General features: G+C 56.0%; 1 protein-coding gene across 1 annotated transcript in view; it reads left to right on the forward strand.

Moving 5' to 3' along the window:
• The window catches only part of ABCC2 (ATP binding cassette subfamily C member 2), a 56,363-nt gene that overhangs the window by 7,963 nt on the left and 21,483 nt on the right, over positions 1-26,917 (forward strand). Inside the window, exons 2-16 of the mRNA XM_054033828.1 lie at positions 5,292-5,465; positions 6,017-6,163; positions 14,633-14,767; positions 15,188-15,310; positions 15,738-15,793; positions 16,354-16,585; positions 17,198-17,373; positions 18,184-18,361; positions 18,859-19,113; positions 19,535-19,600; positions 20,009-20,146; positions 20,776-20,922; positions 23,119-23,203; positions 23,678-23,744; positions 24,518-24,644. Coding sequence (XP_053889803.1) covers positions 5,292-5,465; positions 6,017-6,163; positions 14,633-14,767; positions 15,188-15,310; positions 15,738-15,793; positions 16,354-16,585; positions 17,198-17,373; positions 18,184-18,361; positions 18,859-19,113; positions 19,535-19,600; positions 20,009-20,146; positions 20,776-20,922; positions 23,119-23,203; positions 23,678-23,744; positions 24,518-24,644 — 2,106 coding nt within the window. The remainder of the gene's footprint in view (positions 1-5,291; positions 5,466-6,016; positions 6,164-14,632; positions 14,768-15,187; positions 15,311-15,737; positions 15,794-16,353; positions 16,586-17,197; positions 17,374-18,183; positions 18,362-18,858; positions 19,114-19,534; positions 19,601-20,008; positions 20,147-20,775; positions 20,923-23,118; positions 23,204-23,677; positions 23,745-24,517; positions 24,645-26,917) is intronic.

Raw genomic sequence — 26,917 nt, forward strand, 5'->3', positions numbered from 1 at the left:
GAGGGCGTCCAATATCGCGGCCTTCACCAGGTCGTAGTCCCGTGCTTCCTCAGCCGCCAATCCACGATAGGCCACCTGGGCCGCCCCCGTCAGGTAGGGGGCTAAGAGGGTAGCCCACTGGTCCCTGGGCCACCCGGCGACGAGGGCTACCCGCTCGAACGTGACCAGGAATGCCTCCGGGTCATCGTCTGGGCTCATCTTAGTCAAGCGAAGGGGGGCAGCTAACCGCGGCATCTCTGCAGCCTCCCCTGCCGGCCCCGGTGCGGGGCGAGGGAGCGTGACCAGCAGCTGCTGCAGCTGGACTCCCAACTGCCGCACCAGCTGTTGCTGTTGCTCGAGCTGGGCTGTGTGCTGCTCCTGCTGCAACTGGAGTTGGGCGGCATCTCGCTGCTGTTGCTGTGCGAGCTGAGCGGCCTGCTGTTGCTGTTGCTGCTGCAGCTGGGCCGTCTGCTGCCGCTCCTGGCACTCCGTGAGCAGCTGAAACAGCCGCTCCATATCCATTCCTTAGAACGGGGGGGGGGCAACTGCCACTCCCCCTCTAGCCCCTTCTCACAGGGGCAGGGGCTCGTGCCCCACGTTGGGCGCCAAATGTAGTAGGTCCTAGCCGGGGCTCGACCCTTCCGGACAGGAGGGGAGCCACACCGACTCACTACTGTGGGAACAAGTAGTCAGTTAGTCCCGGAACTCCGGCTCTTTAGTGCAGAGTCGGAGCAACCACAGTTAAAGTTCAGGCCCTTTACTGCAGGGGCTGAGCGAGCAAATAGTTCAGAGCCCAGGCCCTGGATCAGGGCGGGGCAAACACAGTTAGGCTCAGGCCCTTGTTTGCAGGGGCTGAGCGAGCAAAGAGTTCAAAGCCCAGGCCCTGGATCAGGGCGGGGCAAACACAGTTAGGCTCAGGCCCTTGGTTGCAGGGGCTGAGCGAGCAGACAGTTCAGAGCCCAGGCCCTGGATCAGGGCGGGGCAAACACAGTTAGCTCAGGCCCTTGTTTGCAGGGAGCTGAGCGAGTGAATAGTTCAAAGCCCGGGCCCTGGATCAGGGCGGGGCAAACACAGTTAGCTCAGGCCCTTGTTGCAGGGGCTGAGCGAGCAAATAGTTCCAAGCCCAGGCCCTGGATCAGGGCGGGGCAAACACTGTTAGGCTCAGGCCCTTGTTGCAGGGGCTGAGCGAGCAATTAGTTCAAATCCCGGGCCCTGGATCAGGGCGGGGCAAACACAGTTAGCTCAGGCCCTTGTTGCAGGGGCTGAGCGAGCAAATAGTTCCAAGCCCAGGCCCTGGATCAGGGCGGGGCAAACACTGTTAGGCTCAGGCCCTTGTTGCAGGGGCTGAGCGAGCAATTAGTTCAAATAAGATATGCCTAGGCTTCTGTAGCAGAGCGTTGGGTGAGGGGGAAGCCTGCCACCCGTGCGGCGGGTGGCAGGGGGGAACGCAGGCCCACCCACTCCACTGCGTTCCAGCCCGGGGCCCTAACAGCGGTTGCTGCCGCTGCTGGTCAGTGGGGTATCCAGACCGCAACACACTGACATAGGCTCACACTCAGTTGCAGCCGGACCGGGGTCGGCTATCCCCGGGCTACTTCCGTGATCCCCCTCCCAGCCTACCTCGTTCGTTACGCCGGGATCGGGCCAGTCCATCTCCATGGGCTCCTCTCTGCCCGGGCTCGGTGGCAAGTCTGGTAGCTCTGCCAGGAAGTCCGGCCAATGGTCCTCAGGCGGCTCCTCTGGATAGCAGCAGGGGCGAAGGGGTTCGGGTCCAGTCTCACCCTCAGGGTTAGTGGGGTCCGGTTCCCAGGGGTTCTCCCAGTGGCGGGCGTGAACGGGCTCCGGCGGCTCCTCCTCGTAGCGGGCCCGGGGTAGCTCAGGCCAGCCAGGGTCCAAGCCCCGGTCTTCGACGGTCTCCTGGCCAGGAGCTACCGGCCGCACGTCTGCTCCCTGTGGTGGCTGAGAGCCAACTGAGCTCTGGCAGCCGGCCTTTATACTTCCTGTCCCGCCCCTTGACTTCCGGGGGGCGGGGACAGGTGGTGGTGGTCCCACCCACTCTGGTGCCGGCACGTGGGCTCCCTCTTCTGGACAGGAGGGGAGCCACACCGACTCACTACAGGTCGGGGGGTGAGCAGAAGGACAAGGGCTCTGGGGGATGGATGGGGTCAGGGTATGGGTCTACGGGGACGAGGGCTCTGGGGCCATGGGGTCAGGGTTTGCGCAGGGGGACGAGTGCTCCAGTTTTAATCCAGCTAAGATTTACAACCACCTTTCTCCACAAGGCCTTTCCTTCTTTCTTGCTGCCCCAGTTTCTCTGGGGCACCTGGGCTCACCCAGGCCTTAGCACGTGTGTGGAGTTGGGAAGGGTCATGCTGGCTCCTTTTATGACAAATTCTTTGTCTTATATAAAACTATCAGCAGGCACCCCTATCGCCAGAGGCTTCTTTATAGAAACTTCCCCTTACCTCATTAGTTATTCTTTGAACAAGACGTCTTCCCTACTTCATTCCTTCTGGCCTGGCAACTCATTATTTTCAAGGCCTTCCTTCTACTTGCTACTCAAGGCCTTTCTTTACAGCACAGATCTATTTCCTTAACCAAATTTAAGTTAACTCTAATTCTTGAATTTCATATTTATTGTACAAGTGTGTAGGAGGGGTGCTCTAAGGGGATGGGGTCGGGTGTATGTTTAGGGGGAGCAGGGCCGGCTCCAGGCACCAGTGAAGGAAGCAGGTACCTGGGGCAGCCAATAGAAAGGGGCATTAGTCCGTCCATTGTTGGGGCAGCACGTCCTGGTCATCATCATCATCATCATCGTGGTAGCTCAATGGGGTTTTGTTTTTTTTCCGCCAGGACGCAAAAAAGCTGGAGCTGGCCCTGATGGGGAGGGGTGCCTTGAGGGCTTAGGAGTTGAGTGGATGGTGAGGGGAGGGGTTGGGGTTGGGGTCAGGGTTTGTTTAGCGGGATGGTTGCTCTGGGGATCAGGGTTTGTTTAAGGGGAGGGGGTGCTTTGACGGGTTAGGGGTCGGAGGTGTTTGGGGGAGGGGTGTTCTGAGGGGCTAGGGGTCTGGCAGGTGAAGGGGGAGGGGAGCTGTGGGGTATATGGGGTTGGATGTGTGTTTAGGGGGAGGGATGCGCTGAGGTGGTTAGGGATTGGGCAGGTGAATGGGGAAGGGTGCTGTGGGGTACATGGGGTTGAGTGTGTGTTGGAGGAGGGATGCGCTGAGGCGGTTAGGGGTCGGGCAGGTGAAGGGGGGGGAGCTGTGGGGTATATGGGGTTGAGTGTGTGTTAGGGGGAGGGATGCGCTGAGGCGGTTAGGGGTCGGGCAGGTGAAGGGGGGGGAGCTGTGGGGTATATGGGGTTGAGTGTGTGTTAGGGGGAGGGATGCGCTGAGGCGGTTAGGGGTCGGGCAGGTGAAGTGGGAGGGGAGCTGTGGGGTATATGGGGTTGAGTGTGTGTTAGGGGGAGGGATGCGCTGAGGCGGTTAGGGGTTGGGCAGGGGAAGGGGGAGGGAAGCTGTGGGGTACATGGGTTGGATGTATATTTAGGGAGGGATGCGCTGAGGCAGTTAGGGGTCGGGCAGGTGAAAGGGGAGGGAAGCTGTGGGGTATGGGGTTGAGTGTGTGTTTGGGGAGGGATGCGCTGAGGCGGTTAGGGGTCGGGCAGGTGAAGGGGGGGAGCTGTGGGGTATATGGGGTTGAGTGTGTGATAAGGGGGAGGGATGCGCTGAGGCGGTTAGGGGTCGGGCAGGTGAAGGGGGAGGGAAGCTGTGGGGTACATGGGGTTGAGTGTGTGTTAGGGGGAGGGATGCGCTGAGGCGGTTAGGGGTCAGGCAGGTGAAGGGGGAGGGAAGCTGTGGGGTACCTGGGGTTGAGTGTGTGTTAGGGGGAGGGATGCGCTGAGGCGGTTAGGGGTCGGGCAGGTGAAGCGGGAGGGAAGCTGTGGGGTACATGGGGTTGAGTGTGTGTTAGGGGGAGGGATGCACTGAGGCGGTTAGGGGTCGGGCAGGTGAAGCGGGAGGGGAGCTGTGGGGTATATGGGGTTGAGTGTGTGTTAGGGGGAGGGATGCGCTGAGGCGGTTAGGGGTCGGGCAGTTGAAGGGGGAGGGAAGCTGTGGGGTATATGGGGTTGAGTGTGTGTTTGGGAAGGGATGCGCTGAGGCGGTTAGGGGTCGGGCAGGTGAAGCGGGAGGGAAGCTGTGGGGTACATGGGGTTGAGTGTGTGATAAGGGGGAGGGATGCGCTGAGGCAGTTAGGGGTCGGGCAGGTGAAGGGGGAGGGGAGCTGTGGGGTACATGGGGTTGAGTGTGTGATAAGGGGGAGGGATGCGCTGAGGCGGTTAGGGGTTGGACAGGTGAAGGGGGAGGGAAGCTGTGGGGTACATGGGGTTGAGTGTGTGTTAGGGGGAGGGATGCGCTGAGGCAGTTAGGGGTCGGGCAGGTGAAGGGGGCGGGGAGCTGTGGGGTATATGGGGTTGAGTGTGTGTTAGGGGGAGGGATGCGCTGAGGCAGTTAGGGGTTGGGCGGGTGAAGGGGGCGGGGAGCTGTGGGGTATATGGGGTTGGATGTGTGTTTAGAGGGAGGGATGTACTTAGGGGTTAGGGGTCGGGCAGGTGAAAGGGGAGGGAAGCTGTGGGGTATATGGGGTTGAGTGTGTGTTGGGGGAGGGATGCGCTGAGGCGGTTAGGGGTCGGGCAGGTGAATGGGGGGGAACTGTGGGGTACATGGGGTTGAGTGTGTGATAAGGGGGAGGGATGTACTTAGGGGTTAGGGGTCGGGCAGGTGAAGGGGGAGGGGAGCTGTGGGGTATATGGGTTGGATGTATATTTAGGGAGGGATGCGCTGAGGCGGTTAGGGGTCGGGCAGGTGAAGCGGGAGGGGAGCTGTGGGGTATATGGGGTTGAGTGTGTGTTAGGGGGAGGGATGCGCTGAGGCGGTTAGGGGTCGGGCAGGTGAAGGGGGGGGAGCTGTGGGGTACATGGGGTTGAGTGTGTGTTAGGGGGAGGGATGCGCTGAGGCGGTTAGGGGTCGGGCAGGTGAAGCGGGAGGGGAGCTGTGGGGTATATGGGGTTGAGTGTGTGTTAGGGGGAGGGATGCGCTGAGGCGGTTAGGGGTCAGGCAGGTGAAGGCGGGGTGCTCTCAGTGTTTTGGGTTCAGGTTGCCTGCAGGGGAAGGCTGAGGTGTGTAGGAGGAGAGGCACTGAGGGACATGGTAGGGTGCATGCAGGTGGAGTGGTGCTCCAGGCAAGGGATGCTGGTGAGTTTGTGATGTGACTCTGAGTGATTCTGCTCTCGCTGTCTCTGCCCTGCCCAGAACGCTTCCTTACTGGATGTTCCCCAGCCCGACCTGCCGCTCTGCTTCGAACAGACCGTGCTTGTTTGGATCCCTCTGGGCTTTCTCTGGCTTTTGGCTCCTTGGCAGCTTCTTCCCATGTTTAAACCCAGGACCAAGAAATCATCTCTAACCAAAATCTACCTCACCAAGCAGGTACAGATCCTATGGCCCTACAGAACCACGGGGAGAATGGGGCCAGGGGTGGAGGGATGTAATCCGGTGTATTGGGGCCAGGGGTGGGGAATGCCTGGGGCTGGGGAGAGATGTAATGGGGCGTGGTGGGGGGGAACACCCTGGGCAGGAGGGATGTACTGGGGTGTAATGGGGAAAGAGGTGGGGAACACTGGGGACTGGAGGGATGTGATGGGTGCAGGGTGGTGAGCACAGTGGGTAGGAGGGCTTTGTGGGATATGGGAGTATTGTGCTCATAAGGCCAGAGTGGCATGATCAGATGAGGAACGGGGCACGTGACCAGACAGCTGGAACAGGACCTTGGGAATGGCCCGGGACTAGAGGATTAATACTGGGCCCACATGGGATGGAGTGATGTAATGGGGCATGGGGCCTGTGGGCATGGTACCGCTTCCACCATCACACCCCTTGTCTCCCCTGCAGGGGTGTTGACAGACTTAGGGCTGTGTTCCCCAGCAGCCCAACGGGCAGGGACAAAGCCAGTGTCTCTCCTAACAGCTGCTTTCCCCCAGGCGCTGACCACATTGCTCTTACTGACAGCAATGGCTGAACTGGCCTTCACGCTTGCAGAGGACTTTGGCCAATACCCCCACCCGACTCCCGCCAGCAGGAACCCCGCTGTCCAATACACAAACCCTGCGCTGTACACCGTGACATGGGTAAGAGACTGCCATGCCTGCCACCGGCTGAATTCACGCTGGGTCATCACGGGGACAGAGCTGGGGTGAGGGGAGGAAACAGTAAAGAGAGGTTTAGGCTGAATCTCAGGAAAACTCCCTAGCAGTGCGGGGCCATAGCCTAGGGGACAGGTGGGTTGTGGGAGCAGCACACTGATTAGATGTGTCTGCTAACACAGGCAGCAGTGAAATAGTTAATATAGAAATGTAAATGTGCAGCTTTAGGTTCCAGAGCGAACCTCTCATTCAGCGGGAGGGCTGCTGAGTGATGGTTCCAGGCTCCCTGCACACTCAGGCAGTGGTCATAGCATCGGTGTAACCATGCCTCTGTGGGTCATAACTGAGAATACCAAATTCAAGACAAACTGCTGAGAAATAGGGCAGATGCCACACCCCAGAACTGGTGGTTATTCTCCCATAAGATATACCAAACCAGCAACAAAAGTAAACTTCTGTTTCACCACACTGGCTATCAAGAAGTCAGAACAGCAGTTTCCTTAGGCATTCCAGTCCTTGTATCACCACCAAAAACACTAGACTTAAAGATGAGTGGTTCTTTAAAACCAATTTTATCAAATAAAAGGTTTTTTTGATCCCAAAGGACCAGCCACACACCTAGGTCAATATACAACTCAGATCTTACCCAATAATTATGCTGTTGCCAATTCTTGAGTATCTAAAATCTAAAGGTTTATTTATAAAAAGAAAGAAAGGTGAGGGTTAAAATTGGTTAAAGGAATCAAATACATACAATAATTGCAAAGTTCTTGGATCAGGCTTGTAGCAGTGACGGAATAAACTGATGACTTAAGGGCATGTCTACACTTGCAAAGTTACAGCGTCAGCAGTTACAGCGCCGCTCAGAGAGCGCTGAAGGGAAATCGCTGTTGTGTGTTCACACTGACAGGTGCCTGCGCAATAACGTATTCACACTTGTGGCACTTGCAGCACTATTCGGAGTGGTGCCCTCTGGGCAGCTATCCCAGAGAGCACCTCTTTCTCTTTTGCCGCTAAGAGTTGTGGGAAGGCAGAGGTGGTCGCGGGGCATCCCAGGTCCTGTCCCAATGCCCCGTGATGCATTGCTTCACATCCCAGCAATCCCTGTGCTTCGGTCCGCATTTGGTGCCATCTTTCAACGGTTTGTGTACTGCGTGCCCTGCCTCTTTCGGGCTGCAGGAATGGATCCCGAGCTGTTGACCAGTATGCTGCTCGCTCTGACCAACACGTCACGAGTGGCAGTGGAGTTAAAGTTAAGTTATTCCTTAAACTACAAAGGCAAGAGGAGTGCAACATTCAGGGCCGGCTTTAGGACCTGCAGGGCTCGATTTGAATACCCCGTGGTGGTCCATGTCTTCGGCAGCAGGGGGTCCATTCCGGGTCTTCCGTGGTACTGAATGACCCCCCCCGCCGCCGAAGTGCCGCCAAAGACCCGGAACGGACTGCCTCCAGGTGAGTAAAAAAAATAAAAAGTCACCTAAGGCGTGGGGCCCTCTTAAGCGCAGGGCCCGATTCCGGGGAATCGGCCTAAAGCCGGCCCTGGCGACATTAATCTCGCCACGCATATTAGTTACGACACAAGATTGCTTGTGGCATTCACGGAGGTGCTGACCACAATGGAATGCCGCTTCTGGGTTTGGGAAACAAGCACTGAGTGGTGGGATCACATAGTAATGCATATCATGGGATGACGAGCAGTGGCTGCAGAACTTTCACATGAGGAAAGCCACTTTCCAAGGGTCTGTGTGATGAGCTCATCCCAGCCCTGTGGCACAAGGACACGAGAATGAGAGCTGCCCTGTCGCTGGAGAAGTGCATGGCGATTGCACTGTGGAAGCTGGCTACTCCAGACTGCTACCGATCGGTTGCTAACCAGTTCGGAGTGGGAAAGTCGACCGTTGGAGACATATTGATGGAAGTGTGCGGGGCCATTAATCGCATCCTGCTCCAAAAGATCGGGACTCTGGGCAACATGCGTGACATTGTGAATGGCTTTGCACACATGGGCTTCCCTAACTGCAGAGGGGCGATCGATGGCACGCACATTCCAATTCTGTCACCAGACCACCTAGCCACTGAGTACATTAATCGCAAGGGGTATTTCTCAATGTTTCTCCAGGCGCTTGTGGATCACCGTGGGCATTTCACAGACATTAACGCAGGCTGGTCTGGAAAGGTGCATGACGCACGCATCTTTCGGAACACTGGTCTGTTCAGGAAGCTGCAAGCAGGGACTTTCTTCCCTGACCAGAAGATCACCGTACGGGAAGTCGAAATGCCCATTGTGATCCTGGGAGACCCTGCCTACCTCTTAATTCCTTGGCTTATAAAGCCATACACGGGGCAACTTGACAGCAGCAAGGAGCGGTTCAACAACAGGCTGAGCAAGTGCAGAATGACTGTAGAGTGTGCATTTGGCCCTTTAAAAGCCCGCTGGCGATGCCTGTATGGGAAGCTGGACATGGCCGATGGCAATTTTCCTATGCTTATAGCCACATGCTGTACGCTCCATAATATTTGTGAAGGGAAGGGTGAAAGCTTTTCTCAGGGCTGGACCGCTGAGGCTCAGCCCCTGGAGGCTGAGTTTGACCAGCCAGAGACCAGGGCTATTAGAGGGGCGCAGTGTGGGGCCATAAAGATCAGCGATGCTTTGAGGCAGCAATTTGAAGCTGAAAGCCACTAATATTTGTTGCTATGCTCGGGATTGCAGTGCTTGTAATGCTAGGAGGTGACTGGTGCACATGATGCAAGAAGGGGCCTTAACGTAATTGTATGTTGCTTTGCAGGGCTCTTTTTGCTTTCACTTAATAGACTAAAGATTGATTTCAAACATACACAATTCTTTTATTGAAAGATAACAGCCAGAGGAGAGAGTCAAACGAAAAAAATCATCAGCAGGGAGGGGGAGGGGGGAAGGGAAGGTCTCAAGAGGAGGAGGGGTCCCGGGATGGCTATAGATTGTGTATGTCCAGGTATCATACCCAACCTTCTCCTTTGGAGTACAATGCGGCGGTTGCTGTACTTCAGCAGGGCCAGACTGCAGAGGGATGGGTGTTGAGTGCAGTGGGTAGTGGAGTCCACACTGCTGGACTGTGAGGAGGGAGGAGTGGAATGCTGCAGGTAGAGACTGGAGCCAGGAGGTTGATAAGAGAGTGTTGGCGGTGTCTGGGGGGGCGCATGGGAAAGAGTTTTGCGATAGGGGCTGCAGGGGAGGGCGGGCACGGAGCTGCTTGGTTTGAAGAGCTAGTATCACCTGGAGCATGTCAGCTTGGCGCTCCATAACTGTTAGGAGCCGCTCCGTGATTTCTTTCTGGTGTGCCGCATTCTCCTTTCAGTCCCTCTTCTCGCTGTCCCGCCACTCCTTCTGTTCCTTTTGCTTGGCAGCGGAGTGCATCATAACCTCACGCATAAAGTCCTCCTTAGTTCTTCTTGGACGTTTTCTAATTCTGCGCAGCCGTTCTATGTCTAGTTGGCAGCCGGTTTCAAGCGGAGTGCCCCAAGGGTCGGTCCTGGGGCCGGTTTTATTCAATATCTTCATTAATGATCTGGAGGATGGTGTGGACTGCACTCTCAGCAAGTTTGCAGATGACACTAAACTGGGAGGAGTGGTAGATATGCTGGAGGGTAGGGATAGGATACAGAGGGACCTAGACAAATTAGAGGATTGGGCCAAAAGAAATCTGATGAGGTTCAACAAGGATAAGTGCAGAGTCCTGCACTTAGGACGGAAGAATCCCATGCACTGTTACAGACTAGGGACTGAATGGCTAGGCAGCAGTTTTGCAGAAAAGGACCTAGGGGTCACAGTGGATGAGAAGCTGGATATGAGTCAACAGTGTGCCCTTGTTGCCAAGAAGGCTAACGGCATTTTGGGCTGTATAAGTAGGAACATTGCCAGCAGATTGAGTTTCCCCTCTATTCAGCATTGGTGGGCCTCATCTGGAGTACTGTGTCCAGTTTTGGGCCCCACACTACAAGAAGGATGTGGGAAAATTGGAAAGAGTCCAGCGGAGGGCAACAAAAATGATTAGGGGGCTGGAGCACATGACTTATGAGGAGAGGCTGCGGGAACTGGGATTGTTTAGTCTCCAGAAGAGAAGAATGAGGGGGGATTTGATAGCTGCTTTCAACTACCTGAAAGGGGGTTTCAAAGAAGATGGATCTAGACTGTTCTCAGTGGTAGCAGATGACAGAACAAGGAGTAATGGTCTCAAGTTGCAGTGTGGGAGGTTTAGGTTGGATATTAGGAAAAACTTTTTCACTAGGAAGGTGGTGAAGCACTGGAATGGGTTCCCTCGGGAGGTGGAGTCTCCTTCCTTGGAGGTTTTTAAGGCCTGGCTTGACAAAGCCCTGGCTGGGATGATTTAGTTGAGAATTGGTCCTGCTTTGAGCAGGGGGTTGGACTAGATGACCTCCGGAGGTCCCTTCCAACCCTGATATTCAATGATTCTGTGATTCTGCCACCAATAACAAAGAGGGAGGCTGTTCTCCCAAGGTCATCTCTGTGAAGTTTAAATGCAACATTTTACAGAAGCAGTATTGTTTGCAACACAGACAACACTGCTTCAGTGCTTTAATACACAGCCAGTACTCACACACCTGTCACTGACTGGCTGACCCCAGGCAAGCCCACATGAGCCACAAGACCCCCAAAATGGTGAGTAGCCGCAGGGGCAGGGTAAATCACTGTTCCCGGACCCTGCTGTACACTGGGCATGTGGCTCTTGGGCACTTGGGGAGAGCCAGCACTGTAGGGTGGGACTGATAATCATTCCTGTCCCCACACTTTCCACGGGAGGTGATCATTATGGAAGATATCTCACTGCTGAGGGTGAGCAGGGAATCAAGGGAGGGTCTTCTCCAAGCCTGCGCCTTCTGTCCTGGCGCCTATGCGGCTTGCCTGTGTGCAGCAATGGTCCCCCCTATCTATCATAGCAAAGTGGCGCGGGAAAGTTACCATTAATGGGGCAAGAAACAAAGCAGATCTGCCGAGGAACCTGCGGCAGCGGATTGCCCAGTATCTCCACGAGAGTTTCCTGGAGATCTCTGAGGGAGATTCCCGTGAAGTGAGGTAGTGTATCAACAGCCTGTTCCGCCACTCAGACTAGGCATGTGGTGGGAGACAAGCCTGCTTTCTGCAACCCTCCTGCCCCCAACAACTTGCTTCAGCAATTCCCAAAATCAGATCCACTTACCGGGGCCTCCTCTCTTGTTTGTGCTTCGCCAAGATCCGACTGCAGTGACTGGCTAGGCTCCTCCGGGGTAGAGAATTGCTCCTGGCTGCATGCATCTCTGGCCTCCGAGTCATCCTCTGCCTCTGGGTCCCCCTCCCCCTCTTCGTCCAAGATTTCCTCCTCCTTGCTTGGTCCACTCTTGACTGGCATGTGAGCCACCAAAGTATCCACAGGGGCTTTCGCAGTGGAGGTGGGGCCGCTGCCAACTATCGCGTCCAGCGCTTTGTAGAACCGGCAGCTCGTGGGCGCAGCACTGGAGCAGCGGTTTGCCTCCCGCGCCTTGCGGTAGGCATTCCGCAGCTCCTTCACTTTGACCCTGCCCTGCAATGTATCCTGGTCATGGCCCCTTTCTGTCATGCATTGTGAAATCTGTCTGTAGGTGTCATAATTCCTACGGCTGGAGCGCAGCAGTGACTGCCCTGCCTCCTCTCCCCAAATGGGGGGTCGCCTGGTGCATGGAGCAGGCATGACCACCTGGAAAGATGCGCTGAGACCACTGCACGCTGTGACAGATTTCCGTTACCAATCTGCCTGAGGCGTCAGGTGATTAGGCTGACTGCAGGATTGTTTGGGGAGGAGATGACGAAACACACCAAGGGTTTAAATTTTAAAGCTTTATTAATAAAATAATAAAATAACAGCGGAGAGTGATGGGTGTTTCCCAAATTACTTAGAGGAAGGAAGAAAGCGTTAGTGCCCCAAGCCATAACCCACTTTCATACTCACACACGTTCTACTCACGGCTGGCCAAGCCTGGGTGCAACGTAAGAAGAAGAGGGGGAAAGGTGGACGGGAGTTTGGTTTTGGGCCCAGGTCGTCTGGGGTTCGCTGTAATTTTTGCCTTGCTTGGGCTCTCAGGAGGGTTTTAAGTTTTGGGTTTTGGGGGGTGTTGTCGTTTAGGCGCTTTGTGCCTGGTGCTTTTTGTACCAGTTTCAATTGGCTTGCTGTGGCCTTTTTGGCTGCCCAAAACACACCGGCTTTGGAGACTTTGTTTTTCCTTTTGTTGGCCTTCACCCTCACCGCCTCACTGGCTTTGACTGTTTTTGCTGGTATTTTGGAGCTTTGCTTAATTTGTTTTTTTGTTTTGTTTTTTACGTCAGGGCAGCTGTAGATTTTTTGTTTAGCCCATGACCTTGGGCTGGGGCCAGCGTTTTATTTTTGCACGGAGCTAGCTGAAGTGCCGAGTTAACCCATTTTTTTTCTTTTTTTTTCCCTTTTGGCCTTTTGCACCCTGCAAGGAATTTTTTATTTTACATTTACACCTTTGGCCCTCCCCCAAAATGCCTTGCGATGCTTGCAACCGTGTTAGCAACATACAATGCTGATTTGCCTCCCCATGGGACCCCCTGAGGGAGAGAGTCCTTGGGCCTGTGACAGTGCGTCCCCGAACAAACAGAAAGGGGACTTTCAAATTTGCAAAGGAATGTACGGGGTGGGGCTGACGGTTGGTCACCTGAGGGCAGGGCAGTAGAGTTCAAACTGATGACCAGAGGTGAGAACAGGCATTGTGGGACACCTCCTGGAGGCCAATCGCAGTGCAGGGTGTCTACACTGGCACCGCAGCGCATAGCCCCAATGCAGGAAGTTCTACGCCTCTCGTCGGGGTGGTTTTTTTAGAGCGCTGCATCTGCGCAGTTTCTGCACACTCAGTGGCTTGGCAGCATGTACACCTCAGGAGTTACAACGCTCAGAGCTGCTTTACTGCGCAGAAACTTGCCAGTGTACACGGGGCCTTAGTCAAGTCTCTGGTTGCTTCCAAATCATTGGAAGGTTCTCGGTCCCTTGGTTAGATGCTCCCATTAGTATAAGTCCAGAGGTTTGAGCAGGAAAGAGGCAAAATGGAGCAGTTTCCAGCGCCTTTTATAGCTTCTGCCATGTGGCGGGAATCCCATTGTTTCAAACCAAGCCCTCAGCACAGCTAGTGGAAAATTACAGGTAAAAGGTGGAGTTTGGAGTCACATGGGCAAGTCACATGTCCATGCCTGATTTCTCTTAGTCCCAGAAGAAGCCATTACCTATACCCCAGACAGAAGGACAGTCTATTCAGTGTCGATGGGCGTCTTCCATTGTGAGCTAAGTGTCCTTTTGATGAGCCACTTAACTTGAATAGTTCCTTCACAATGTGCAGGCTAAACACCTTGTGGGTGTTTCCCAGAAGCAAACACACTGGAAATCCAGGTATAGAGCCAGTACTCATTACTTCAGATACAAAAATGATACATGCATGCAAATAGCATAATCTTATCAGCGAATCATAACCTTTGCATAGACATCTTACGTGGCACATTTTGTACAAGATTTGTGGCAGTTATATACCAGTGGTAGCAGCAATGATCTACATGGTCATAGTTTAATCAGATAATGTCACAATCGGTTACACTTGGATCACATTTTTAAATGGAAGCCAATACTGTGGAGCCCGATGCTGCATCTGTGTTTTCCTGGGGCCCATGTATAATCTCCAGGTGTAACAATGCTGGTTCTGGCGGAACCCAACTGCGAGTGCCAATTCAGGACAAATTGCTTAAACAGGGCAGTTACAGCCCAAGGCTGGGGTTTTTCCGCCTCTAAGGCAAACCAAACCAGCCAGACTAAGAGGACTTTGGTCTCACCCCACTGGCTTACCTCAGGATTGAAGACAAGATGGAGATGAGGCATCAGCTTTTTATAGTCTTTTCCAGGTGTAAGAACACCTCTTTGTTCTTACTGTGGAAAATTACAGCAAAATGGAGTCTGGAGTCACATGGGCAAGTTCCTGCATACTTTGCTGAGTTAAAAGGCGTATCTGCCTTCTCTCAATGGGTCAGTTGTATAGCTGATGGTCCTTAATGGGCCATCAAGCAGGCTAGGCAGAACTAACACCAACTTGTCTGGGATGTTTCCCAGCAGCATAGCATAAGTTTGAAATACAGACAGTATAGAGTCAATATTCATAACTTCAACTACAAAATTGATACACACATATAGACAGCATAATCATAACCAGCCAACCATAACCTTGTCTTAGACACCTCATTTGACCCCCTTTATACAAGATTTGGTGCCACTACAGGACTTTGGTTGCAACCATGTTCTATATGGTCCCAGATTATGTCAATAACGTCACACCAGGTCATGAGTCTCTGGGGTCCTACCCCCTGCCCAGGTTACGTTGTCCTGGGTTCCTCTGTCACCAGCCTCCTTGCACCCCCTGCTCTGACCCAGTTTGCTCTCTCCCCAGTTCCTGGTTCTGCTGCTCCATGACACTCAGCGCTTCCACCAGCGCAGGGACTCCGGACCACTCTTCCTCTTCTGGATTCTCTCCCTGCTCTGCGGGGTGTTCCCGCTCCAGACACTGGTCCGGAAGGCACTGCTGGTGAGGAGCAGCGGGGACCATGCGCAAGGGCCCCTGGGAAATCCCTCACACTCCCAGTTTTCCCATAGGGGCAGGAAAATCCCCTTCCTTGTGGGCTGTTAACTAGCATCAGCTTCTGGGGCACTGCAGCCCCCTGTGAGCAAGCACCCATGGGGAATGTGAGTGGGGGCTCCTATCTCTCCTCCCATAGGGCTTCAGCTCTGCCCATCCCAGTGCGTACCCTTGGGGGTCATGTCCAGAGGGGCCTGGGCTGAAAGGAGACAGCTCCAGGAATTCAGGAGCAGTTGAAATGAGGGATTGAGCGGAAACACTCAGGCAGCCTTAGCCCCACTCACTTTTCTGGTCGTCCGTGGGTCCAGGCTGGGCTTGTACCTCGCTTGCAGGTGCCATCAGTTATCCCTGAGCTTTCCTCCCCCACAGGGCCTGGTTCCTGACCTGCCACGGTTCAGCCTCTTCCTCATCTCCTATGGGCTCCAGCTTCTCCTCTTGATCATCTCTGCTTTCTCGGATGTCGCCCCAGAAACGGAGGAAATGGCCAAGAAGGTGAGAGCTCTGTGCCCCAGTCTGGGCTTTGGGGTGAGCACAGCCTGTAGACCCTGCGGGTGGCTTGGGGAGGGAGAGGATGCCAGAAGGTGCCTCAGCACAGAGGGGCTGGTGGCACGTGGGCTCTATCTCCACCCATCTTTGAGGCCAGGGTCGTGAGACAGTGTCTGTGAGGTCTCAGTGTGGGCCAGACGGGCGGAGAGAGTCCCCACACTTCAGCCCTGCCGGGCTCTCAAGCCCTGCCTTTCAGCCTGTGCAGGTCCAGGACTGGCCAGACCTGCCCCACGTGCTCTGTGGGACTCACTGTGGCCCATCCCCTTTGCCTCAGTGTGAGGCCCCCGCGATTCCACCTTGGAAGGGGGAGATGAGTCAGCTCTTGCCACAGACGCAGCTGTGGTGAACAGACCCCCTCTTTCTTTGTGTCTAGAACCCAGAGGTCACAGCCTCCTTCCTGAGCTCTATCACCTTTGGCTGGTACAGCAGGTAGGAGGGAGCCCAGGGCGGGAACAGCAGGGGGTTGCAGGCTGGGACTGACGGGCCCCGGCAGAGCAGTGTGAGTTGTGGCAAGCCCAGGGCTGGGATGGCAGGGAGGCTGAGGTCTGCTCAGATCCTGTTCTCTTACAGTGCTGAGTATCACTGTCTGCCAGGTTTCAGAGTAGCAGCCGTGTTAGTCTGTATCCGCAAAAAGAACAGGAGTACTTGTGGCACCTTAGAGACTAACAAATTTATTAGAGCATAAGCTTTCGTGGACTATAGCCCACTTCTTCGGATGCATACCTTTTTTACTGTCTGCCAGGTGCAGGAGGTGCAGGGTGGGAGAAATTGTGGGTGAAATGAGTCGTTCCTGGCTTGCACTGCAGCGAGATTCCCAGAGGCAGCTCGGTTGCTTGGGCCACTGGACTCAGCTTCCAGCGCCCGGTGACCCCGAGTGTTGGCGTTGTGTCTGTTCCGGGCTGGGTGTGAGGGACAGGCAGCAGGAGAGGCCCGTTTCCACAGTGTGCAGGGTAAGGTGTTGCTGACCAGAGGCTCTCCCTGCCCCACAGGATGGTTATGAAGGGCTATCGCAAACCCCTGGAGATGGAAGATCTCTGGGACTTGAAAGAAAACGTGAAAACGCAGCAAATCTTCAGCAGGTTTGACAGGAACATGAGGGCCCAGGTGAGGAAGGCCCGTCGGGAGCTGGAGAGACGCCGCTGCAAGAGGAGCTTGCGCGAGGCAGCCCCAGACCACAGGAATGGGCTCGGCAAGGCTCAGAGCCAAGACATCCTGGTGCTGGTAACTCCCTCGCTGCCCCCTGGGCTGGACTTGGGGCTCTGGCGCCGGGTCCCTGGGTCCCTGTGACTCTGCAGTGATGTGAGTGAGGAGGGTTGGAGGGAGCCCGCAATAGCTGCCCCACATGTCGTAAGGTTTGCGCCCCTCCCCAGCTCTCCACAGACCTGTCTCACAGCTCCCCTCTCCCTGGGCCGCCCATGCTGCCCACACGTCCCTCCCAGCCCCGGGAACCAGCCCCAAGTCTCTGGTAGGAGCGTGTGAAGCACTAACCCCTGCAGCTCCCCCACCCCTTCCTGAGCATCCATTGCTTCCACCATCCCATGCTGCCTCCCGGCCATCCGGGACTGGGCCTTGCACCTGTGCAGGGCACCTGTCCTGGGGAAGGGTCCCTGGGCGGGGTGTCTGATCCGGGGAGAAGGATGCCTTGTGGGGGGCACCTGTCCTGGGGAGGGGCCCTTGGGTGGGTGGGGGTCCCTGTGCGCAGTGTTTGATCCAGGGGGCCCATGGAGTGTTGGGTGTGGGGGAGGACCCTGTGGGGTGTCTGACCCAGGGTGGGGGGCCGGCAGGATGCCTGTCTGGTCCAGCTCCCTTTCTCACATGCTGGCTCCGGTCTAGGAGGAGAAGCGGCCGAAGCAGAAGAAGAAGGAGGATGTGGGGGGCCTCAGCGGGGATTACCCCAAGGCCTGGCTGGCCAAGGCCCTGATCAGAACCTTTGCGGGGAACCTGCTGAAATCGGTGGCTTTCAAGCTGGTGCACGACCTGCTGGTGTTTGCCAGCCCCCAGCTGCTGAAGTGAGTCCCCATCTCTGGGCTGCCTCCACAGGGACCTCTCGCCTGCTCTGCACCCAGCCAGGAGCTAGGGCAGGCCCAGGGGGTTTCTCTTGGATGGTGCAGGGACACGCCCAGACAAGGGGGGCTGCTTCATGGTCCAGGGTTTAGCATCAGTGGCTGGTTGTTATAGATGGAATGTGGGTGGGGGAGCCCCAGGAGGCTGGTGTCTGTGTGCTGGGGGTGGTGACGTCCCCAGAGTTAGTCTCTTTGAGGCAGGGGTGGTAATTCCCTTCTGGGTCTCTGTGGGGTGGAGGGGTGTTGGGAGGGGCTGGTATCTGTGGGGCAGAGGTGTCCCCAGGGGTCTGGTCTGTGGGCAGGATTGGAGCTGGATCTGTGCGGGGCTGGTCTCTGAGGGGCAGGGGTGGCGGGATCTCTGGAGGGATGTTCTCTGTGGGACAGGGGTTGTGGCGTCCCTGGGGGGGTGGTCTCTGCAGGGAGAGGGTGGCAGCATCCTTGGGGGGGGGCTGGTCTATGCGGGGCTGGCGAGGGGTATCCCTGGGGGGCTGGTCTCTGAGGGACAGGGGTTGTGGCATCCCTAGGGGGGTGGTCTCTGCAGGGAGGAGGTGGTAGCATCCTGGGGGGGAGGGCTGGTCTATGTGGGGGTGTCCCTGTGGGGCAGGGGTTGTGGTGTCCCTGGGGCAGGGGTAATCTCTGCAGGGAGGAGGTGGTAGCATCCTGGGGGGAGGGCTGGTCTATGTGGAGCTGGCGGTTTCCTTGTGGGGGCTGGTCTCCCCATGCCTGGCTGGTCTCACTGGCTGCTCTGACCGTCAGACTGCTGATCTCCTTTGTTGCGGACCCCACGGCGTATGCCTGGCAGGGCTACCTCTACGCCTTGCTACTGTTTGTAACCGCGCTGGTCCAGTCGATCTGCCTGCAGCAGTACTTCCAGCTCTGCTTCCTGCTGGGCATGAGCCTGCGCACGGCACTCATGGCCGCTGTCTACAAGAAGGTCGGTGTGGGTGCCCCCGTCAGGCTGCAGGACGGCGTGTGGGGCCTCCCTGCTCCCCCCAAAGCCCTGTCCCACAATACACTTCCCTCTTCCCGTGTCTTTGCCTCTCCTCCAAGGGCACCTATGGGCTGGGCCTTTGTTCCCCAGTGTAGGGGCTGGGGGCTTTGGACATCCTGGGGGTTACCTGCAGGGAGCCATGCAGTAAGAACCATGTGCACCAGGCCGCTCCCTGCTGTGATCCCCATGCAGTGACGTGCTGGCTGCAGAGTCCTGGTGGGAGGCATTGACCCACAGCAATGCAGCGGTCCCCAGAGCTAGGTGGGAGGCCCGGCAAGGAGGGGTGGCTCTGTAGCCAAGAGCCAGCACTCAGGAGTCAGTGCAGGAAGGCTGGCAATTACCAGGAGCTGCTCTGATGCTTTAGGCCTAGACTTCGCATGCATCACACAGCAGGGGCTGGGGGCTGGCTTGGCCCCTGGTGACTGTGCTGTCCACCCTAGGCGCTCACTGTCTCCAACGCCACCCGCAAGGAGTACACCCATGGTGAGACGGTGAACCTGATGTCGGCCGACGCCCAGAGGTTCATGGACCTGACCAACTTCATCCACCAGCTGTGGTCGGCGCCGCTACAGATCGCCCTGTCCATCGTCTTCCTGTGGTGGGAGCTGGGCCCCTCGGTCCTGGCAGGAATCGGGGTCATGGTGCTGCTCATCCCCATCAACGCTGTCCTGGCCACCAAGGCCAGAAGCATTCAGGTTAGCAGTTGGGTAGGGTCCGCTCCCCAGGCTGGCCTGGCAAAGGCTTCCTCCTTGCCCCTCTCGGCCTGAGCCCCCCACTCACCAGCCACCCCTGCATGCTGCCAGTGGCTCTCCGGAGTGGGACTGTAGATGGGGTCCGAGAGAGGAAATGCAGAGCCTGCTCGGGGCTGCCCCCTTACCCTGGAGCACCAGGCTCCAGCAGAGACCCCAGCCCAACGAGCTGACTCTCCTGCACCTGTACTGGCCCAGCCCCTGCCAACAGGAGAGGGGGCCGCCAGGAATAGATGGGAAGTGCTGGCAAGGCAGATGAGGGATGAGTGAGCTTGGGGCCGAGATGGAGCATTTGTGGAGCTCCTGGATTTTAGGAGCTGCTCTTTGCATTGGGCTGGGGGATCCAACTTGCCTTTCTCACTGGCAGATGAAGAACATGAAGAACAAGGATCAGCGCATGAAAATAATGAATGAGATCCTCAGTGGGATCAAGGTGAGCACCATGGACCACCCCCCAGTGCCTGGCTGCCCCTCCCCCTCCAGGGCATTAGGGGCGTGCTTGGCTGCCCTGCCCCCCACCAGGACACCTGGGGTTGCTGCCTGGCCATCCCCTCCCCAGGGCACATGGGGGCCCATTCTTCTCTGCATGGCAGCAGTGCTGGCAACGCGCCCCCCTCCCCCCCGAGTCAATGGCACGTGATGATACAGGATTTGCTGCATGGGTCCAGGAAGGTGACCCCCATAATGCCCCTGGCTGGTTGTGCAACTACCTATGGGTGGGGCTGCAGGCAGGAGAGCAGGACCCAGGGCCAGTGGATGGGGTGCTGCATGCAGGTGAGATGAGCCGTGGGAGTGGGGGCCACTGTGGGACCAGGATCCGCTTATTCTGGTTGTCGCTCAGATTCTGAAGCTGTTCGCCTGGGAGCCTTCGTTTGAGCGACAGGTTGGGGAGATCCGTGTGCGTGAGCTGAAGGGTTTGCTGCACTTTACCTACCTTCAGGCTTTTTCCATCTTCATCTTCTCCTGTGCCCCGTTCCTGGTGAGTGCACGAGGGCTGGCGGTGGTGGGAGGCCCCCGGGGAGACGGGGCTGGAGGTGGGGCTGCCTCCTGGGTGGCAAGAGGGATTGGGATATGCCCAGGGCAATAAGGCTGTGAGCGTGGATGCGCAGGTGGTTTTGGGGGAGGGGAAGAGGGATCAGGCTTTGAGGTTAGGGGGTGGGATGTGCCCAGGGGCTGACAGGCTGCGGACGGGGAGTAATGTGCCTATTCCCCCCACCGTCCCATACTACTTCCCTGTGATCAGGGACTGTGACTTGCCCCTGGGCGGGGTGTCTGTCCCAGGGAAGGCAGGCAAAGCACCAGCGTGTTTATTGTCCACTGGCCACTCTTCCAGAGAGACCCCAACAAGAGCTCTGGGTGGGTCCCCCAGCTGGAGCGCTGTGTGTGGGGGACACATGGGCTGGGGCCCCAGAAGAAGCACCGAGCATTGGGAGATGGGACCCCTGGCCTGAGCACGTGCCCCTGCATGCGGAGGATGGGATATCAGGCAGGAGCACAAGGTGGGGTGTACATGGGGGTGGAACTCCAGCAGGAGCACAGCGCAGTGGGGTGGAGGTGAGGGCATGGCTGCAATGGCAGAGGCTGTGGCTCTAACACCCCCTACCCCAGGTCTCTGTGGCCAGCTTCGCCGTCTACGTCATGGTGGATGAGAAGAACGTCCTAGACGCACAGAAGGCATTTACCTCCATCTCCCTCTTCAACGTGCTGCGCTTCCCCATGGCCATGCTGCCCATGGTCATCTCCTCCTTGGTGCAGGTGAGCACCCCGGGCAGGGCGGAGAGAAGGAGGGTTGAGTCTTGGGCCCTTTTGTTAACCCCCAAATGCATCATATGGTTCAGGCTCGGTGTGTGGGGCTGAGGTATCAGGGCTCGGCATGTGGGGCTCATGTGGCCAGTCTTTGGGCCAAGGAATCAGCATGTGGGGCACAGGGCTCAGAGTGCTGGTTGCAGGACTCAGTGGGGAGTGGGAGGACTTGTGTTGCAAGGCTCCATACCCGCCCAGCATCTAATTTATTTCCTCTGTTGTTTGCGTGTGTTGCGGTGGCACTCAGAGGCCCTGCCAGGATTGGAGCTGCAGTTCTTCGAGTAGTGTCCTTTTGGGTGCTCCACTGTAGTTGCGGCAGCGCTTCCTGCCCTGGGATCGGAGATCTTTGGTAGCAGCGCCCGTCAGGCCGCACATGCGCTCCTCCCCGTCTCGCGCCGTGAGCAGCGTCTATATAGCGCTGTGCAGTCCAACCACCCTCAGTTCCTTCTCAGCCGCCCTTGGTCTGGGATGGGATCCTGAGCAGAGCCCTTCAGACATCCCTAGCCTTTAGTAATGGCAGTAACAGTCTTGTTTCTGTTCTTTTGTAGATACTCGCCATTTCCTTGCATTTTTCTACCCCCTAAAAAAAAAAAAATTCCATTGCTCTTTCCTCCCCGTTATTCTTTAGCTTAGCAAAGGTTTTCCTTTTTTAATACGCCTTTCCCGATCGGGAGACTCTCCCTGCTCGTTTATGCCCAGATCCCCCAGGTTTAAGAGATGCCTGTCTTGCTGTGAAGCCATCCCCGTGAGTGATGGTCACTCCTGGTGCATACGCTGCCTCAGTGAGGGACACGTCTCTCAAAAGTGTACCTGCTGCCTCAACTTGAAGGCCCGTGAACTGAGGCTAAAACTTTTACTCATGGAGAGTTCTCTGCGACCAGCCTCAGACCCTGGCCCCGATACCTCTCCTATGCGGTGCTCACCATCCATACGGTTATCAGCCAACCCTCACCTACTGTGCAACACCAAGAGGAAACCCACCCTCTCCCGCCCAGGTGAAAAGAAAAGGGCCACTAGCTTCCCCTCTAAGGAGCTGCCTCAAAAAAAGGCATCCCCGGCGAAATCTGAGGATGTTGCAGTTACAGACGTGAGACAGCTCCCATGACTGTCTGGGCACGTCCAGTACCGGTGCGAAGGACAGGTCCAAGGACCCTAAATGGACAGGATCACATTGTCTCTTGTCACTGAGAAAGACAGTGTAAGACTTTCAAAAGCGGTACCCACTGCTTCATCAAAAATAATCCTCGGTGCTTCGGCACCAACTAAACCGCCAGCACCAAGCAAGCCCTTGGCACCTATGCTAGCAGTTCTCAATCTGGGGTCCGCGGTCCCCTGGGGGTCCACGAGCCCTTTCAGGGGGGCCACCGGGCCCCGCAGCTGAAACCCGGTGCGCTGAGCCCTGGCGCCCCCGTGTGGGGCTGAAGCTGGGAGCAAACCTGAACAATGTGCCAATTACTGACACTGACAACTGAAACTGACACTTTTAGCCAACGCTTTGCAATTACCTACGACGTGGCATCAGATGCCTGACTAGGACGCTGTGTCCTATCTGCCTCAGCAGACATCACGCCGAAGTCACTTCCATCTAGGGGCACTGCTCTGCAGTCACCTACAGTGGAGCATCCATAGCGACATCACTCAGAGAAGGAAAGGTTACTCCCCCTGTGCAGTAACGGAGGTTCTGAGAGATGTGTCCCCCTACGGGTGCTCCACTACCCACCCTCCGTCCTCTGCTTCGGAGTTCAAACATAAACTCTGCAGTAGAGCAGGAACTGAGGGTGGTTGGACCGCAGAGCGCTATATAGATGGTGGGAGACAGGGAGGAACACATGTGCAGCCCGACGGGCGCTGCTACCGCAGATCTCCAATCCCAGGTGCAGGAGGCACTGTTGCACCTACAGGGGAGCGTCCATAGGGACACACATCTCGAAGACCCCCAGTTACTGCACAGGGGGAGTAACCTTCTCTTTTGGATGCTGCACACGCACACATATGGTCCCTGCCTTATTGTTCAATCTCTTGGGAAATACAGAGCTGGGGAGCTGCCCCCAGGGTGTGAGGGTTGGGCAGGAAGATTCTGGAGCTCTCTACCCCACTCAGATGGATCTTGTGTCTCACCTGTGTGACATCCCCTTTTGCTTCCTACAGACCAGCGTGTCCACCGAGCGGCTGGAGCGGTACCTGGGGAGTGGCGACCTGGACCCCTCAGCCATAAGACGTGACCCCAGTGTTGGTAAATAAACTGCCAGGTCTCACAGCAGGTCCCTGGTGTGTCTGTGGGGGGCCTGCAGCCACATCATGGGTGTGCAGGGCCCTCAAATACAACTCCCCATCAGCACCACTGCATGTGGGGGGCACTTGGGCACAATCCCCCCCACTCCCACCCCGTGTGTGGGGCCCCCAGGCACAATCCCCCCCTCCACTCCTTACCCCATGTATGGGGCCCTTACATACACCCCCCCCCCTCGCACCTCGTGTGGGGGCACCTGGTTTGCAGGGTCCTGTGGTATAACAACCCTCCCTTCATGTGCAGGGCCCTTTGGGGAGGATTTCCCCCCTTGGCCCAAATCCAGGATCCACTAGGCATGAGGGGAAGCCCCCGAGTGGGCTGCTGGCTCCTGGGAGCTGGACACACAGAGTTTGGGTTTGGGCTGGGGAGGGAACTGTCCCCCCCCAGTCTCTGAGGCACTGCCCGTTCTCTTGGCAGACTGCGCGATTCAGTTCTCCGAGGCCTCCTTTACCTGGGAGCAGCGTGCCGAGCCTGCGATCAGAGAGTGAGTGTGCTGCGTCCGGGGCCTGGTGCTGTGCTGGGGGGCTCCCTTCTCTGTTACTGACCTGCCAGGCAATCGCCCTGTGCTGTCATGGGTGGAACACAGCCCCCGGTGGGGCCTGGGACTGCAGGACACACGTCCCCCAGAGCAGAGACACGGCAGCTGGAAACACCTGGCTTGTTCTCGCTGACCACATGGTCTGGGTCCTTTCATGACATTTCCAACCACGTGCAAGGCCCGGGTGGCAAGTCCAGGAGACGCAGGAGTCCGGGAAGGAGCCTGCGGTTAGCCTGGGTAACGTAGCTGTTAGGGATGTAAAAGTTTAACCGGTTAACCAAGAAGCTTGAGGCTTATCGATTTCTGTTAACAATTAAACTCCACCCTAGGTCCTGGCTGCTGCCCTGCGCCCGGGATCCTGGTTGCTGCCACCCGCGCCCAGGGCTCTGCTGCCACCCGCGCCCAGCATCCTGCTGCCGCCGCAGTGCAGACCCCCGGGGCGGGATGGCAGCCAGGACCCTGGGCACTGGCTGGCAACCAGGATGCCGGGCGCAGGGACAGCAGCAGGGATCCCCGGGCGTGGGGCGGCAGTGGAGCCCTGCCTAAAACATGGGGGTGCTACAGCAGCCCCTGCACCTCTAGTTCCACAGTTAAACGTTTACGCATGTAACCGATAGAATTTCAATTGGTTACATGGTTATTGTTTTTACACGTTATTTACATCCCTGGTAGCTGCTCAGCGCTGCTCTGAGTCCCACTCAGATCTCTCATCCTTCCAGGGTCACTTTGGATATCAAGCCTGGGCGTCTGGTGGCTGTGGTCGGGGCGGTGGGCTCAGGGAAATCCTCACTGGTGTCAGCTGTGCTAGGAGAGATGGAAAACCTCAAGGGGCACATTAACATCCAGGTGAGAGGAGCTGCCCCGGGTGGAGGAGGCCCCGTGAGCTGCCGTCAGATCCTGGGGGGCACTTAAGAGTGCCCACCCCAGGCAGAGATGTGAACAGCCTGGCCAGGCACCAGGCCCCCCCCCCCGCCAGAATCCAGGCCAAATCACCTCGGTCATGACTTGCAGATTTCCCTGGTATTCCAGCTTTGGGACACCCTCTAGCTCTGCTGGTGCCCCTCAGCCTCGCCTCACAGCCCCACTGCTCTTCCAGCCCTGGGCTCCCTACATGCATATCTTTGCCAATGCCCCTCAATCCTGATCTGCAGCCCCCCGCTACTCAAATTGTCCCTACCCAACTCTGCCAATACCCTTCAGTCCTCCCTCATGCACTTCACGCTATTGCCGGCATGGAAGCTCCGGACATCCACTGTCACGACCGATCACATGGCAGCTTGGTGCCATGGACAAATATCCACCCAGCTCATGGAAGTGAGAGCAAACCCTTGGTCTGTAGGGTGGGAAAGCTAGTTAGGGTCCTAGCCTCCAGCACCCTCTTTCCCCTAAGTCCTGGGGAGATGCAGTGAACAACCTTTTCCCCTGCAGGACATTGAATGTCACAGGAATTATCTGCTCTGCCAAGCTGTCTGTTAAGAACCAAAGCACAAACCCCGTACTGGTTATGAGTTCTGTACTTACATTTCAGGAAAGATGTGGACAAATTGGAGAAAGCCCAGAGAAGAGCAACAAAAATGATGAAAGGTCTAGAAAACATGACCTATGAGGGAAGATTTTAAAAATTGGGTTTGTTTAATCTGGAGAAGAGAAGACTGAGAGGGGACATGATAACAGTTTTCAAGTACATAAAAGGTTGTTACATGGAGGAGGGAGAAAAATTGTTCTCCTTAACCTCTGAGGATAGGACAAGAAGCAAGGGGCTTAAATTGCAGCAAGAGAAGTTTAGGTTGGACATAAGGAAAAACATCCTGTCAGGGTGGTTAAGCACTGGAATAAATTGCATAGGGAGGTTGTGGAATCTCTGTCATTGGAGATTTTTAAGAGCAGGTTAGACAAACACCTGTCAGGGATGGTCTATAATACTTAGTCTGGCCGTGAGTGCAGGGGACTGGACTAGACGAGGTCCCTTCCAGTTCTATGATTCTATTATTTCACTAGCCAAGTATCAACTGTAAACTCCTCAGGCACTATAACAGCCTAACCAGAGAGTCTCAGACAGTACCCTTGGGTACTCTGATCTATCTTGTCACCAAGGTAAACTTGTCTTTGAGAGAGATGGTCCTTTACACCAAAAATCACAACAACATTCAGTTACTCCCAGTCCCAAAGGACCAGTCACTTACCTCAGGTCAATTGCACCTTAGATCTAACACCAAAGACAACGCTTGTAGCCAATCCTGTAATAAATTAACTAAAGATTTATTAACTAAGAAAAAGAAATGAGTGTTATTTACAAGGTTAAAGCAAATAAACAAACACACACAAATGGGTTCCAATCTAAAGTTTCAAAAAGTAATAGAAGCATCTATAATAAGCAAGCTCTATGTGTTCTTTAGGGCTAACCCACGCGAAGCACTAGGGATCTTTTGTTTATACCTAGTAATCCTCGCCCTCAAAGTCCAAGCGATATAAAAGATCCAGCTTCTTCTTTAGCAGGAATTTTTATTATCTTCCCCCAGAGCTCAAGCTGATGGGATGAGTCCTCTTCATGGGAGTTGGGGGAGCAATTAACAAAGTTTTTGTCCTCTGATGTTTCACAATGGCTCCTTTGTTTCAATGGGCTTTCTTGGTGGGCAGGGCCTAACCACATCAGTGGGAAGCCAGCATCTTACATTAGTTAATGCTTCGTTCCTGGTTCGCAAGGTACACAGTTACAGAGGATTACAAAGTAAATGCTCAATATAACCTTATAATGTGGGGTACAGATGTTGTAAGTGAGATTACTACATGCAGCTTCTACCAGCATTTCATAATGTCTAACCACATTCTCATACACTTAATCTTTATTTGAACAATGCTGACACAGAGCTGAGCCAGACTGGTGTCTAGCGATGTATTGGTCAGTGTTCAGTTGAGGCCTAAAGGCCTTGGCATGAGCTGGCACCTGGTCTGCCATGTCACAACCTCATCTTGGCTTTGTCTAGTTCCCTGCACAGAGGATGTGACTGCACTGCTCCCACCCTGGGCCCATCTCCCCCATCCCTCCTTTCCCCAGCCCCTAGCCCAGGGCCCAAGTCCTGCGCTGACTGGATAAGGCAGCTGTGATTGGGCTCTTCCCT

The sequence above is a fragment of the Malaclemys terrapin genome, chromosome 7 (genome assembly GCF_027887155.1).
Source record: "Malaclemys terrapin pileata isolate rMalTer1 chromosome 7, rMalTer1.hap1, whole genome shotgun sequence".
In the NCBI taxonomy this organism is placed as follows: domain Eukaryota; kingdom Metazoa; phylum Chordata; order Testudines; family Emydidae; genus Malaclemys; species Malaclemys terrapin.